Source organism: Prionailurus viverrinus, chromosome C1 (assembly GCF_022837055.1).
Source record: "Prionailurus viverrinus isolate Anna chromosome C1, UM_Priviv_1.0, whole genome shotgun sequence".
Taxonomy (NCBI): domain Eukaryota; kingdom Metazoa; phylum Chordata; class Mammalia; order Carnivora; family Felidae; genus Prionailurus; species Prionailurus viverrinus.
In genome coordinates, this window is record NC_062568.1 from 202,287,469 (window position 1) to 202,300,949 (window position 13,481).

Sequence of the window (13,481 nt, forward strand, 5' to 3'; positions counted from 1 at the left end):
GCTGCCCTTCCGAGCCTCAGTTTTCCCATCTATAAAATGGGGTCAGCGAGAAGCGTACCCGCCTCACGGAAGTGTCAGGAGATCAAATGAGTTAAAACACACGCACATCATAGGTGCCGAATGTTACCAATTACTATCCGTGTCATTCCTGGGTCTAGGCTGAGAGGTTTGGATCAGGGCAAACGCCCAGCAAGTGTGAGGATGGGTGTATGAGCAAGGGGGCCGACAAGTACCCTCCAGAGCTGAGCTCTGACCTCCTCCAGGAAGCCCCCTCTGATTAACACCGCCTGGCTCTCCGGGTGCCTGGACTCTGAGCTGACCACGGACACGGGCGGGGAGCTGACTTCAAGTGGCTTTGCCCTATCCCATCCCATCAGGTCGGGGAGGAGCAGAGGGGGCTCAGAGAGAAGGGACGCACCTTTTGGTCAGAGGTGGGCACAAAGCTCAGGAATTCGTCCACGTGGCCCACGGAGAGCCAATCGGAATAGAGCTCCACGGGCGCCTGCACCTGCTGGGCCTGGAGGAAGTCCCGCACCACCTTGGCCATTCGCCTCCCACCGGACCTGGCCCAGGAGGGAGACAGCAGGGTCACCAGTGCCTGCTGACTGCTGGCTCCCTGCAGGCCCCTCCTGAGCATCCCACCTCTGTGCAAGCCTCACGACAACCCTCTGAACGGGTCATCTTTGGGCCCCGGCCCCCAGGTGCTCCCAGGAACTCACTGTCCCTCCGGACCATCATTCCAGAGAGTTCATTCCCTCCTTACACTAAGGCTGGGAAGGCCCTGCCCGCTCCTGCCCACTAAAATGAGTCAAATGAGAGAGCTCCGCTTGTCAAAGACCCTCACCTCCCATCCCGGGACTCAGAGACATTGACTCTTTACCCAGGATGCCCAGTCTCTGGGTCAAAACACAACCAGCACCTGGTGAACCCCTCCCTTAGCCCAGCGTTCCCCAAAGTGTGGGGCCTGGACCACTCGGGGGGCAGGCTCTGGGGGGGGGGCGGTGCTTGTTTACAAGGAGGGGTCTTGTAGCGTCTGAGGGGCTCAGTCAGTTAAGCATCAACTCGGTTTTGGCTCAGGTCATAATCTCACCGTTCCGTGAGTTCGAGCCCCACATCGTCTTCCTCACGGATGGTGCAGAGCCTGCTTGGGATTCTCTCTCTGGCTCTCTCTCTCTCTCTCTCTCTCTCTAAATAAATAAACTTTACTTTTTTAATTTTTTTAGTGTGTATATATTTTTGGTGGAGAGAATTGACAGAGTGTGAGCAGGCGAGGGGCAGAGAAAGGGAGACAGGATCGGAAGCGGGATCCCGGCTCTGGGCTGTCTGCACAGGGCCCGCCGTGGGGCTCGAACGCACCAACTGTGAGATCACGCCCTGAGCCGAAGTCGGACGCTTCACCGACTGAGCCACCCAGGCGCCCCTACATAAATAAACTTAAAAAAATAATAATGACTCATGCGCAAGAGAAGCCCTGTCACCATCATTTTGTGTTCAACACGGTCTGTCTCGTCCCCAGCAGTTCCCGAAATGAGCTCTGGGCATTGGCAAACCACCCTTTACTAGCAGAAGGAGGGGCTGGGGTGGCCTAGGACAGGGAGCAGGTCTCGGGAGCCGGGGTCCCAGAGCTGTGGGAGGAGTCGTTACCCAAAGCTGCCTGCGCCTGTGTGGAGCTCGACCCCGCCTCAGGCAAGGCCATGTCCCCATTTCGCAGATGAGGCAGCGGAGGCCCCGGAAGTTCAAGGGGGTGACTTTTCCAAAGTCAGAACAATGCGTTATATACTCTGGGCGCTTGCCACCTGCCCCTGGCACAGGTAGCCATGAGGAAACACGCATACGTATGTATAGAGATTTCTTCTTTCAATACGTTTTACCAAAAAAGGCATCACATTCCTTGACCTTGCCTGCTTGTCATGGACAAGCTCCCCAGGCTGCATCGAATCTGGTGCCTTCTACCGTAAACAGAACACCGTCCAGCCCCTCCCTCCTCCCCTTCTGCCACCGTCTGGCCCAGACACCCCCTCCTCTAAATAATCTTAGCGGCTTGCCCCTTTCTCTGGTCTCTCTGCCTTCACCCTTTTGCTCTCCCGCAGTCTAAACGGATGGAGAGTTTTGAAATATGTCAGATCGTCTCCCTCCTCCGGACAAAACCCTCCCACCACTCCCCTTCTCCCTCACCGTAAAAGCCAAGTCCTCACGACAACCCGCACAGCCCCTACCCATCCCTACCACCTCCCTCGGTCCACCCTCCTCTTCATCTGCTTCGTGCTGGCCATGCTGGCCTCCCGCTACCCTTTGCACATACCAGGTACGTTCCTGCCTCAGGGCCTTTGCACATGCCGTTCTCTGCACCAGGAATTGTCGCCCACTCCCCGTCTGTCATGGCTCACTTCCACCTTTCCTCAGGTTTAACTCAAATGTCACCTTCTTTCTCTATGAGCCCTCTGAAAATTACAACCGTCCCTCAACCCCCCTCCCAGATTTATTTTTCTTCTTGGCATATTTGATATCTCATTTATTGTCTGGCATCCCACCAGAATGTAAGCTCTGGGTGGGCTGGGATGTTGTCTACGTTCCCTGCTGTATCTCCGGCACCTCTTACATCATAGAGGCTCAGCGAATGATTGTGAATGATGTGCTTCTGAACAGCTTTTTTCAAAATGCTTTTTTAAAAAAAGTCGTTTTTTTTTTTTTGAACAGCTGTGTAATAATCCCTGGTCTCTACCACTCAACTATGTCATAGACAAAGATTAGAAGGGAGACCTGACAAACAGTGACAAATGACAACACTGATTTGACTTGGGGGATAAGAGCGTGACAACTATTTTTCTCGTATTTCTGTTATGTTGGTAGAGGGCCGGCAATTTAAAAAGTTCTTAAACACGGTGAGATGATGGGCGCAGAGTGGCAGGCATCAGAAACACATACGGTTGGGGAAGGGACAGAGCCCCGCGTTGTGCTGCCCTCTGCCTGGAGGCTGGTGGGGGCGGGGGTGATGGGACGGACCGGCTCTTCAAGTCACATCAAAGCCACCACTAGGGGGCAGAATTGCTCAAAGATGATTCTAACCATGGGGAGAGGACTGTGGAGAACCCAAGCAGGCAGAGAACAGACCTAGGTGCTCAGCGAATGATTGTGACACTTACTGAGCACCTAGTGTGTGCCTGCCTGAGGCTCCTCCCACTAAGTATCTTGCTTAATCTCCATGATTCCTCTCGGATGTCCGTACAAATAACAGGCCCAGGTCACGATCTGGACTCTGCCCTGCTAAGCTCTCTGAACTCATCTCCCATCAAGCCCCTCCTTGCTCATGCTCACTCTGTTCCAAACCCCAGGCCTCCTTGCTGCTCCTCTAATGTCTCCGCCACACTCCTGCCTCAGGGCCTTTGCACTGGCCATTGCCAGTCCTTTGCACGCTTTCCTCCCCAAATACCCCCATCTTTGACTCCCTCATTTCCTTCAGGACTTTATTTAAATGGCAGTTTCTCACCAGGGCTTCCTTGATCTAACACACTATATTATCTACTTACTTGTTGAGTTTGCTTACTGTCCGTTTCTCCCTGTTAGAATGAATGCAGGCTATCTGTTCACTGCCAAGGTCAGAAAGAAGCCAAGACAGGAACACAGGACAGAGGGTTACATTTGTTTGGAGTCCAGGGAGGAGACCTGGATCCTGACTCTTCCACTAACTCGCTGTGCGGTCCTAGCCGGTCGCTGTCCCTCTCTGAGCCTCAGGACCCCTTCTGTTTACCAAGGACCTTGTTCCTGGTTTTCAATACAATGGTCAATGGACTGGCTCACAGCTGCACTCGAGGCCCCCACTGTCCCATCCCTAGTCCTTGCTCTGACCCTGGGAGCTTCTAGATTGTGTCTTTTATCTAGAGCTTCTAGATTGTTTCTTTTATCTCGGCCTGTGGGAAGTCTCAGTAAATATTTACTGAATTGGCAAACGAATGCGTGAATGAGTGCACTCACTTCGCTTTTCTGAGCCTCGGCTTCCTCATCTGTCAAATGGGAATAACAATCGTCCCAGCCCCATAGGACGGCTCTAAGAATTAAATCATAGTAGGTGATCGATAACTTCTGTCCGATAAGTTCCAACCTGCTTCAAAGCAGACCCACTGCTAGGGGCCCGGCTAAACAATACCTAAACTAGTGGGGGATTCTTTATCCCCACTAGTGCTGATTCTATAGCCAGCCCAGAGATTCTTAATGGACCCATTTCACAGACAAGGAAACTGAGGCATGGACTATAAACTAATGTGTTCATTTGATAAAGTATCTGCTGTACACTGATGTATATCCCTAGTATCTTCAACAGTGCCTGGCACATAGTAGGCATGAAATAAATTGCTTCGAATGAATTAACTGAGCACCTATTGTGTGCCGGGTATACCCAAAACCACATGGCTAGTATATACAGCAGGGTCAGGACTCGAACCCAAGTCCAACTGTGCTCCTTCCTCCTGGGTCCATCCCCGAAGTCCAGGATTCTACCCAGAGGCCCCGGCGTCCTCCCGCCTCCAGGGCTGTGGGCAGGATCAGATCGCAGAGTGGTGTCTGAGCCTGAGTCACCGCCAAGGCGAGCACTCCTCTTGCTCTAGCCGACCTTAGCCCCAGGCCCCCCGCTACATGCCTGCGGTTGGTGCCAGGAAACCTCGCCTCACCTGACCCAGAGCCCTGGGACCACCAGGGTCAGCACTGGGGGCTGGGTGACCTTGCTATGACTGCCTGGCTGCTCTAAATAGTCAGTCAGGGCTTGGGGACTTGGGGAGAGGAGCAAGCTGGGCTCACCTGGTTTCCATGCCAACCCCACACAGACGAGAAGGGGCTCCGGTGCCTGTAGCGGGCTTCATCTCCAGGCGGGAAACAGGGGACCCCACCAGGATCCCCGCACAGCTCACCCCATTCTGTGGTGGCCCCCAGCAAGGTGGGGACCCATTCAGCAGGATACTGTCACCTGTCTGAGCACTAAATCCTGGGCACCTTGTTTCCTGCCTGATGACAGCTGTCGGGGGGTGGGGCGGGAGGGGGCGGGCACCCACCAAGTCACCTCTGTCACCCGGGTCTCCTGACCAGCCACTCATTCACCAGTAGCCACAGGGTGACCCCGGGGCTTTTTAAGCTATTGCTAGAACAGCAGCTATTTTGACCTCCTGCTGGGAGAGGTTAACCCGTCCCTCTCCCGCCTCTGCTCCAGCTGGCACATCACCTCCCCAGAACCCCAGTGTTTCTAAAGAAGCTGAAAATCTGGGATTTTATGGAAGGCCTCCCCGCACATACGGAGTCGGCGACTAATTACGCTCACGAAATACTACGCAGGCCAAGAGACCGTGGGTCAGTCGTTTCTGAGTTTTCCCCCAAGATTCTATGACCTTTTAAATCTAACATTCCAGGACTCTGGGTCTTTGACTCCAGGACTGAGCGTGGGAGTTAAGACCACCTCTGAGCCTGGAGACCCGTACTGGTGGTGAGGGAGCTACAGGTGGGCGCCACGGCGGTCCCCGCGCCCTCCCACCCCCCGTCAGGGCCTCTCACTTGGGGAAGCTGCTGCCGATGAGGATCCGGCCCAGCGGGTACTCCTTGCCGCCCACCGTGACGGGCGGGCTGACGTCCAGGTTGCCGAAAGAGTCAAGGCTAGAGGCACCAGCGAATAGGATCTCCCGGGTTACATATCCAAAGTCGGGACCCTAGGGGAGGACCAACAAGCCCCCCCACCCCAGAAGGAGGGGTCAGTTAGGACAGGAAGCGACAGCTCTTGGCAGGGGTTGGGGCGGGGGGCCGATTAACGTCCAAGTCCACAACAGGATAACTAGAAAATCCCCAAACGCTGAGAGACCAGGCACCACGCTTCGAAAGAACGCACGGGCCAAAGAAGGAAGCCAGGTGGAAACGAGGCAAGACTTTGAAGCGAAAGATGATAAACGATACAGCACACTAGAACTTGCAGGATGCTCGTGAAGGTGCACCTGCTGGGGAGCCACCCGTAGGTCCGTACGCATAGGTACGGAAGAGGAGAGGTCGGAAAAATCTTCTCTTCCGTTTGCAGCTGGGAAAAGAACAGCAAATGAGACCCAGAGAAGTGGAAGGGGGGACAGGGTAAAGACGAGGGCAGGGTGCCTGGGTGGCTCAGTGGGTTAAGCGTCTGACTTCAGCTCAGGTCGTGATCTCAAGGTTTGTGCGTTCGAGCCCCGCGTCGTGCTCTGTGCTGACAGCTCAGAGCCCAGAGCCTGTTTCAGGTTCTGTGTCTCCCTCTCTCTCTGCCCCTCCCTGTCTTGCTCTGTCTGTCTCTATCTCTCTCTCAAAACTAAATAAACATTTTTTTTAATTGTATAAAAAAAAAACCGATGAGGGCAGGGATCAGTGGAGGAAGCCCTGGCCAGGTGAAGCCTGGGGTTGGGGTCGAGCCCTTGGTCGATTCAGAGTCACCCCACAGGGCTCATTGTCACCTGCGCTGGGACTGGTCTCTTGGCCCCTCTAGGCTGAGGTAAATGCCCCTGCTCTGTGTGCCCACAAGTTCCCGGGCATCTCCCTCCCAGCCCCCACCCTAACACGGGCATTGTCCTGGCGGTGGGGGTATGGGAATTGGTAAACAGGCTGCAGGCCTCGGGCCCACCTCGAAAGGCAGTTCAGCCTGGAAGTAGGGGTATGGAGACGGCCCCTCTGTTTTGCACCTTGGTCCCATAGCTGGGTGGCACGGGGTCCGTTACCTAACCTCTCTGAGCCTCAGGAAAGAGGGGATAAAGACAGCAGCTAGCCACAGGACTGTGGATTGGATGAGTGACCATGTAAAGTCAGGGCCGCACGGTTGCTGGGGCTGCTCTTGTCCCCAGCCTGAGCAGAAGAGGCCACATGGGGCCTGGCACGCAGTAGGTGTTCAGAAAAAAGTGTGTTACCCCAAAAGAGGCCCCACCTCGTAAAAGCAAGAGTCATGAGGGCTCACTACTGGTGCCTTTCCCCCATGAGGCGGTCTCCCCAGGACTGACCCCTCTGTCGACTCCCCAGTGGGGGAGAAGGGTTCCCCAGGACGACTTTGCTGGCCTGCCCCACCCAGAAGGGGGAGGAGGATTTGCATGTTGTTTGCATGCTATTTGCATGTTCTGTCCCATCCCCCCACTGTCTCCCCGTTTCCCCACCACTTGTGTCTTTTTGGCCCCCGCTAAAGGACCAGGACCAGGGAAGACTGATTACAGGGTCCTATTACAGAGCCACCCAAGGGACCTCCCCTCTGCCCTTTGCCACATACCAGGACCCGCTTGTAGGGGAAATGCTTCAGGCCTCTGTTTCGGGGAGAGTCAAAGACCACTGGGAAGGCCTTGTGAGGGGCCTCGGTGTAGCCAAACTCCATCTCGTCCTAGGAGGGGAGAGGAAGAGATCACAGTGGTATCCCCGGCGTGGTTTTCCTGACACGGTGAGCTCCACCCCTAGACCTCGCTCAGGGCGGTGCCACAGATTTCCCCCAAGACCTGGGGGCACGGGGGCCAGGGATGGAGGTGAGGCCTCTTGGGACCCCAACTGGAAGAGGACTCTGTCTGGGACCCGAGCATTCGAGGGAACAGGAGAGACTGGAGTGACACAGGCAGTGGGGAAGCGTTTCCGGAAGCTGCCTGCGCCTCGCCCCGCCCCCCACCCCCCTGCCCTGACCGAGTCTTGGCTTCTCTAGGGAGACCAAAGCTGTGCAGGCTCCATTTCCCAAAGTCGGGGTGAAGGACAGGGGCTCAGGCCTCCCAGGCCACCCACCTGGATCCAGCGGTCATTTCGATTTTCAATCTGAGGGCAGATGATCAGCTTGCAGTTGGCTTTCAACGCTAGGTCAGACATGTCTTCCAGAAATTTCTTATTCGAGCCATGGGAGTCTACCACACTGCAAAACCCAGAGAGAGGGGAACATAATGGTGACCTCTGGCAGTGGCCTGGGTCCAGTCGGCGCTGGGCCCCATGTGGCCCCTGGGTTTCGGGGTTCGAACACAGCCCCCGCTCTAGAGAAGTCAGGTGATGTCCCCAGATCATATCCGGTGGTAGGCGCAAGGGGCGGGGCAAGCCCAGGTGGGTGGAGTGCAAAGGCGCCCAGGTGGGTGGAGCCCAAAGGCACCCAGGTGGGTGGAGCCCAAAGGCGGGCCACCAAAACCAGGTGACAGCCACGGAGGAGGTGGCCCCGGGGACTGGGTTAAGGTGGCAGCCAGGGGGCAGGGAGCCCCTTCTACTCCTGCCCCTTTGGCCTAAGCAAAGGAACCAGGGTGGGGTTCGTGAGCAAACGGAAAGAAAGAATTCCCCTCCAAACACCCACAGAGCAAACCTGTTTCTCTACACCATCCCGGCCTTGTGACTTATGTTCCAAGTCAGCTGCGGCCCTTCCCACTGGTCTGACCTCTGACACAGGGGCCTCGAGTGGCCTCGCCCATCAAGGCCCACCTGTCCATGAGGGGACTGACGAGGATTCTGGGCCACACAGGACTAGGATCCCAGGCTGGGCCGGGGCTCACGGCAGACACCAGCAGCTGGGTCCCGTGTTCTCCTCAGCCCCGCAGCACCCCACGCCAGAGCGAGGCGAGGACTCCCGCAACCCCCGGCTGCCCGAACAGGGCCTGGTCTCACCGCCCGGACTAAGTCTGAGCTGTTCCAGGGCTGCTACAGGAAGGACAGGGTAGAGGCAGGGGTGCTGAAGCTGGAGCCGGTGACCTCAGCTGGGGGCCTTAACCGACCGGCCCAAGCCAGCCTGCTGCTATCCCGTACCCAGCCTGCGCCCGTGGGTGCCCTCGGTGAATCCATGCAGTGAGTGAGGGCCCAGCCCTGGACGCGGCATTCTGTTCCTGTCTCTACCGGTCCAGAGATGGTGGGATTGCACAGGAGGGTGAGGCCTCACCTGCACGCGTACAGCTCCAGGGGGAGCTGGGTGTTGGGGGTCATGATCCAGGGGGCCACGCGGAAGGCCACGGTGTCTGTGAAGAGGGGCACCTCAGGCAGAGTCTGGGGGGCGAAACGAGGACTAAGCGGGCCCTGCGGGGAGCCCCATCAGGCCTCAAGACCCCCCAGCCCCCAGCCAGCCCGGCCCCGGAGACTCCAGACTGGTCCCCCGAACCCTCAGCCCCCATCCCAGCCACCGGCGCAGTTCCTACCCCCGTGTCCACCAGGCTGACACTGAGGGAGACCAGCCCCAAGAAATCAACGTCGGGGAAGGCGAGTCCCTCCACAAAGAAGCTGATCTTCCGCTCCCCCGGCTGCCGCTCAACTTCGTAGGACAGACGCTGAGGTCCCAGTACCTGCTTGTAGTCCTCAAGGGAAGTCCCACCTAGGGGGAGCCAGAGTCAGGGGCCAGTGCTGGGACAAAGGATGGGAGGAAGGACACCAGAGGCCCGGAATCCAGGGCCGCGCCGACTACGCCTTCGTGTTAGATCTACTTGGCCGCTCCTCTCTAGCTCGGCCACGCGCAAGCTGTGTGACCTTGGCTCAGTGACTCAACCTCTCTGAGCCTCCGTTCCTCGCCTATAAAACGGCTGGCAGCATCTCTTGGGATCAGCATAAGCTTTAAGTCAGATACGGGGATAAAAGCAGGCGCCACAACAGGTGCAAAATACCCAAATGCCCATCAACGGAGGAATGGGTGAACAAAATATAGTATGTCCACACAATGGTATGTTTTTCACCCATAAAAAGGAATGAGGCGCTGACACCTGCTACGATGCGGGCGAACCTTGAAAATATTATGCTGAGTGAAAAGCCAGACGCAAAAGGCCACATACTGGATGACTCCGTCGACAGGAAATGTCCAACATCGGTAGATCCGTAGGGACAGAAAGTGGCTAGATCAATGGCTGCCTAGGACTGGGGGCAGGGGAGGGGGAGTGACAGCTGAGAAGTATGAGGTTTTCCCTGGGGGGTGATGACCCTGTCTTGGAACTGGACGGGGGTGGTGTTTGCACAGCCGTGAGGACGTGTCAAGGGCCGCTGAATTATCCACTTTCAAATGGTTAATTTTGTACGATGTGAATTTCACCTTCATTTATTTATGTATTTTTACTTTTTTTTAATGTTTATTCATTTGTGTGTGTGAGAGAGAGAGAGGGAGACAGAGCACGAGCAGGGGAGGGACAGAGAGAGAGAGAGAGAGGAGGACACAGAATCCGAAGCAGGCTCCAGGCTCTGAGCCGTCAGCACTGAGCCCGACGCGGGGCTCAAACTCACAGACCTCGAGATCGTGACCTGAGCCGAAGTCGGACGCTCAACCGACTGGGCCAGCCAGGCGCCTCCCGCCCCCCCACCCAGCCCCTGCCTTCATTTATTTTTCAAAGTGCCTGGCCCATAGTACTTCTGTCCTGCGCCCCTCTGTCCCCCCCGAAGGTGTCTGGGAAATGTCACCCTGGCATGCTCTCACTCACAGCAGGAAAGGCTATCGGTTGACTGACTGAGACTTTGCTCATGTTCCCGTATCACGGTGTTTCCGAGCGGGGCATCTGCCTGAACTTCCACCAGGGGGACACGAGGAGGAACGTTCTGGCTCCCGCCAGGCTCATTCAGCCACAACAACAAGTTCTGGGTCAGTTTGAACAGAGGACAGTAAGGAGGAAGAGGGAAGGGAAGAGGAGAGACCTCTTGCCATTTATAAAAAGGAGTAAAGGCAGCTCAGGGTTAAGTTCACCCAGCCTGGACGGAGCTCACCCCGTGCTGACCGACCGGAGGAGGGGCTCTGGAGACCTGGGTTTGAAGCCTGCTCCACCCCAGTCGGCTGGGTGACCTGGACACGGTGGATGCGCGCGCCTGAGCCTCAGTTGGCCCCCTCTGTAAAACGGGACTCGTTTCGGACCCTCCTTCTTAGGTAAAATGCGGCGAACCGCTGGAAGATGCCAGAAGATGCCGGAAGATGCCGGTTATGGAAGATGCCGGAAGGGAGTGGGGATAGGGGTCAGAGAAGAAAAGAGCTTGGGAAGCAGAGAACGAGTGGAGCAGGGGGGAAAGCAGCCCCACCAGGCCACTCACCCCTAGCGCAGAAGACCCCCACTCTTCTGGAATCAGAAAACGGCACATCCAAGACCAGCTTGTGGGTGTCGAAGAGGCTGTCTGGGCCGTCGCAGCTCAGCACCATCGGGGACATGTCCTGCAGGTCTGGAGAGAGTGGCACCTGGAGACCACTCTCCCTGCACCCCACCCACAGGCTCCCCCCTCCACCCCGCAAGCCTCCACCACCCCACGCCACTACCCTGGACACCACCCCCCCACCCACGCACACACACACCCCAGTCACACACCATCCAGTGTTGCCAGCTGGCTGTTGGTGAGGTCGGGCCCCGCGGACACGACACTGTCCCGGTCACAGTTCACCAGCAGGACAGCCCCATAGCCCTCAGGGCCCCAGCGCCAGGTTTTCTGTGGCAAAACAAGAGACTGGGGGGTCAGTGGGACCCGGATGGCCTGGGAAGGGGCTCTGGAGCTGGCTAGAGCTGGCTGCTTCTTTAAAATGGAGACTGCTGTATTCTGGGTTTGCTTAAAGATTTAAAGAGGCATCGTAGATGTGGGGACTGGAGTTTCAGGTGTCTAGACCCAGATCCACCCCACTCTTGTATAGTGAACAACCTGGGCAACCATACCCAGGGGCCTCACCCGGCCATCACACTGGAGGAGGAAGGGTGGTGTCGCCATATCCAGAAACAACCTCCACCAACCTGCTGGGCTTTGGCCCTGCCTGGGGGACAGAGGCTACCTCACCCCGACCTTGATGGGGCTGGACAATCCCAGGGAAACTTTCTCCATCTCAGCACTGTCCTGGGCCTGTCGCATAGACATCTCTGGCACCTACCCTCAGTCCTGCAGGCCCTGCAAAGAGGTCTAAGCTGAGGTGGGAAAGATAGCTGGAGCCCCGCCTCTGGTCGCAGCTCTCCCTGACACACCTCCACTTAATGCGCACCAGACCCCACAAGGCACGGCTCACTTGCCCCATTTCACAGAGAAGGAAAGAAACGCTCTGGGAAATGAGCCTTAAGTCCCATAGGTCAGATTCAAACTCCTATGGGCGACTTCAGAGGGCCATTGCTAACCCATATGGCACTCTTGTCCACCTTTCTGGGTAAATGTTGCCCTGTGCTTGGGCACTAGACATGACTTGTATCATAGCCCCACTCACCCGCTTAGCCAAGCAACCTTGTGCAGTGAACAACCTGCGCAGCCATCCATGGCTACCCTTCCCCATCTTGTCCTCAAAGCCTGTCCCTGTGGCCCAGGATTTCTCTCTAGGGTCTTTCCCTATAAAGTATACCTTCTACCCTTCCAGGATGGCTTCTAGATACTTGCCCTGCGGTAATGTCTCGAACTCACGCCACCCTCCTCCTCACTCTCTGGGGTCTAACTGAGGCTGTCACCCCAGCCTCCTCTGTCAGAAGCCTTCAGTCAGTCACTCAGCGACCTTTTATGAAGCACCTACCACGTTTGGGGGTCCAAATACAGCCAAGGAAATAGAAGGCGCATCAAGCAAAAGGCCCAATCCCAACTCCAAAGTGGCACAAGAGAGGCTCAGAGAGGGTCTCACGGGAGTCACGCAGCATGTCGATCGCACGGTGGAAGTGACGCCCACCCGCGCCCGTTTGGCAGGTCCCCACATGGGTTCCCTACACTCTCGGCTACCACAGACCCTAGGACCCACCACCCCCGGGTTTGCCTGTCGACCGCGCCATCTGGGGGAGCCAGGAGACTGTCACCTTGTCGTCATGGTTCCTCTTCACCTTGCCCGTGCGACCCGTGTCGACGTCCAGGGACACGTCTGAAAAGGGATGGAGTGGGGCTGCCAGGGGCTCACCCGCTCCCGTCATCAGACCCAGGACATCCCGGCCGAGGCAAGCTTTGCTCATGAGACCCAGGAAGCCCTGTTCTGGGGACCATACCCAACGCCTGGGAGGCCGGGGGGCCGTGTGGCCGCGCCCCCTGGTTCTGGATATTGGAGGGACCCAGTCTCGGGCTCTTGAAGTGCACGCTCCAGGCGGCCCTGACTCTGGCAGTTGGGACGAGGCCCGGCTTCTAGGTGCTGGCCCTGCGGTCCTCGGAGCCTGCTGCCCGGGCTCTGGCCGAGGGCGGCTCGTGGCTCAGGGGATCTTGGGGTTCCGACAGCGTGACATGTGGGAGAAAGGCCTCCAGAGAAAGGAGGCCTATGGTGGGTCTAGCTGGTGACCTGTGGGCAGTGCAGTTTCTAGATTCTGGTGGCCCTAAGTCTTGCTGGGTCTCCGTCCCTGAGGTTCTAGAACGAATGGAAGGCCTCTGAAGAAGCTCCTTGCTGGTGGAGGAAGATGGCCATGGGCCTTGCACTGAGGGGTTCCCCTAAGACCCTCAGGGGGGCAACAAGGAGGGGGGAGGGGATATAGGGGAGCAGGGGGGGGGGCAGTACTTACCGACAGCGGTAAGGTAAAGCACACTGTGGCCCAGGGCGCCAGCCTCCTGCCTCCCGAAGTAGGAGACCTTCACCTGTGGGGACACCGTCAGCCCTGAGCCAGCACGGCCACCCC

At 57.2% G+C, this 13,481-nt stretch overlaps 1 protein-coding gene across 2 annotated transcripts in view; it reads right to left on the minus strand.

Moving 5' to 3' along the window:
* The window catches only part of PADI1 (peptidyl arginine deiminase 1), a 39,436-nt gene that overhangs the window by 7,399 nt on the left and 18,556 nt on the right, over positions 1–13,481 (minus strand). Inside the window, exons 3-12 of one of the 2 annotated variants that reach the window (XM_047871985.1) lie at positions 13,368–13,440; positions 12,684–12,745; positions 11,241–11,358; positions 10,972–11,097; positions 9,114–9,286; positions 8,861–8,964; positions 7,738–7,861; positions 7,244–7,351; positions 5,536–5,687; positions 419–563 (exon numbers count right to left, since the gene is read on the minus strand). In XM_047871985.1, the coding sequence (XP_047727941.1) occupies positions 419–563; positions 5,536–5,687; positions 7,244–7,351; positions 7,738–7,861; positions 8,861–8,964; positions 9,114–9,286; positions 10,972–11,097; positions 11,241–11,358; positions 12,684–12,745; positions 13,368–13,440 (1,185 nt within the window). The remainder of the gene's footprint in view (positions 1–418; positions 564–5,535; positions 5,688–7,243; positions 7,352–7,737; positions 7,862–8,860; positions 8,965–9,113; positions 9,287–10,971; positions 11,098–11,240; positions 11,359–12,683; positions 12,746–13,367; positions 13,441–13,481) is intronic. The other variant, XM_047871986.1, reaches the window with a different exon arrangement.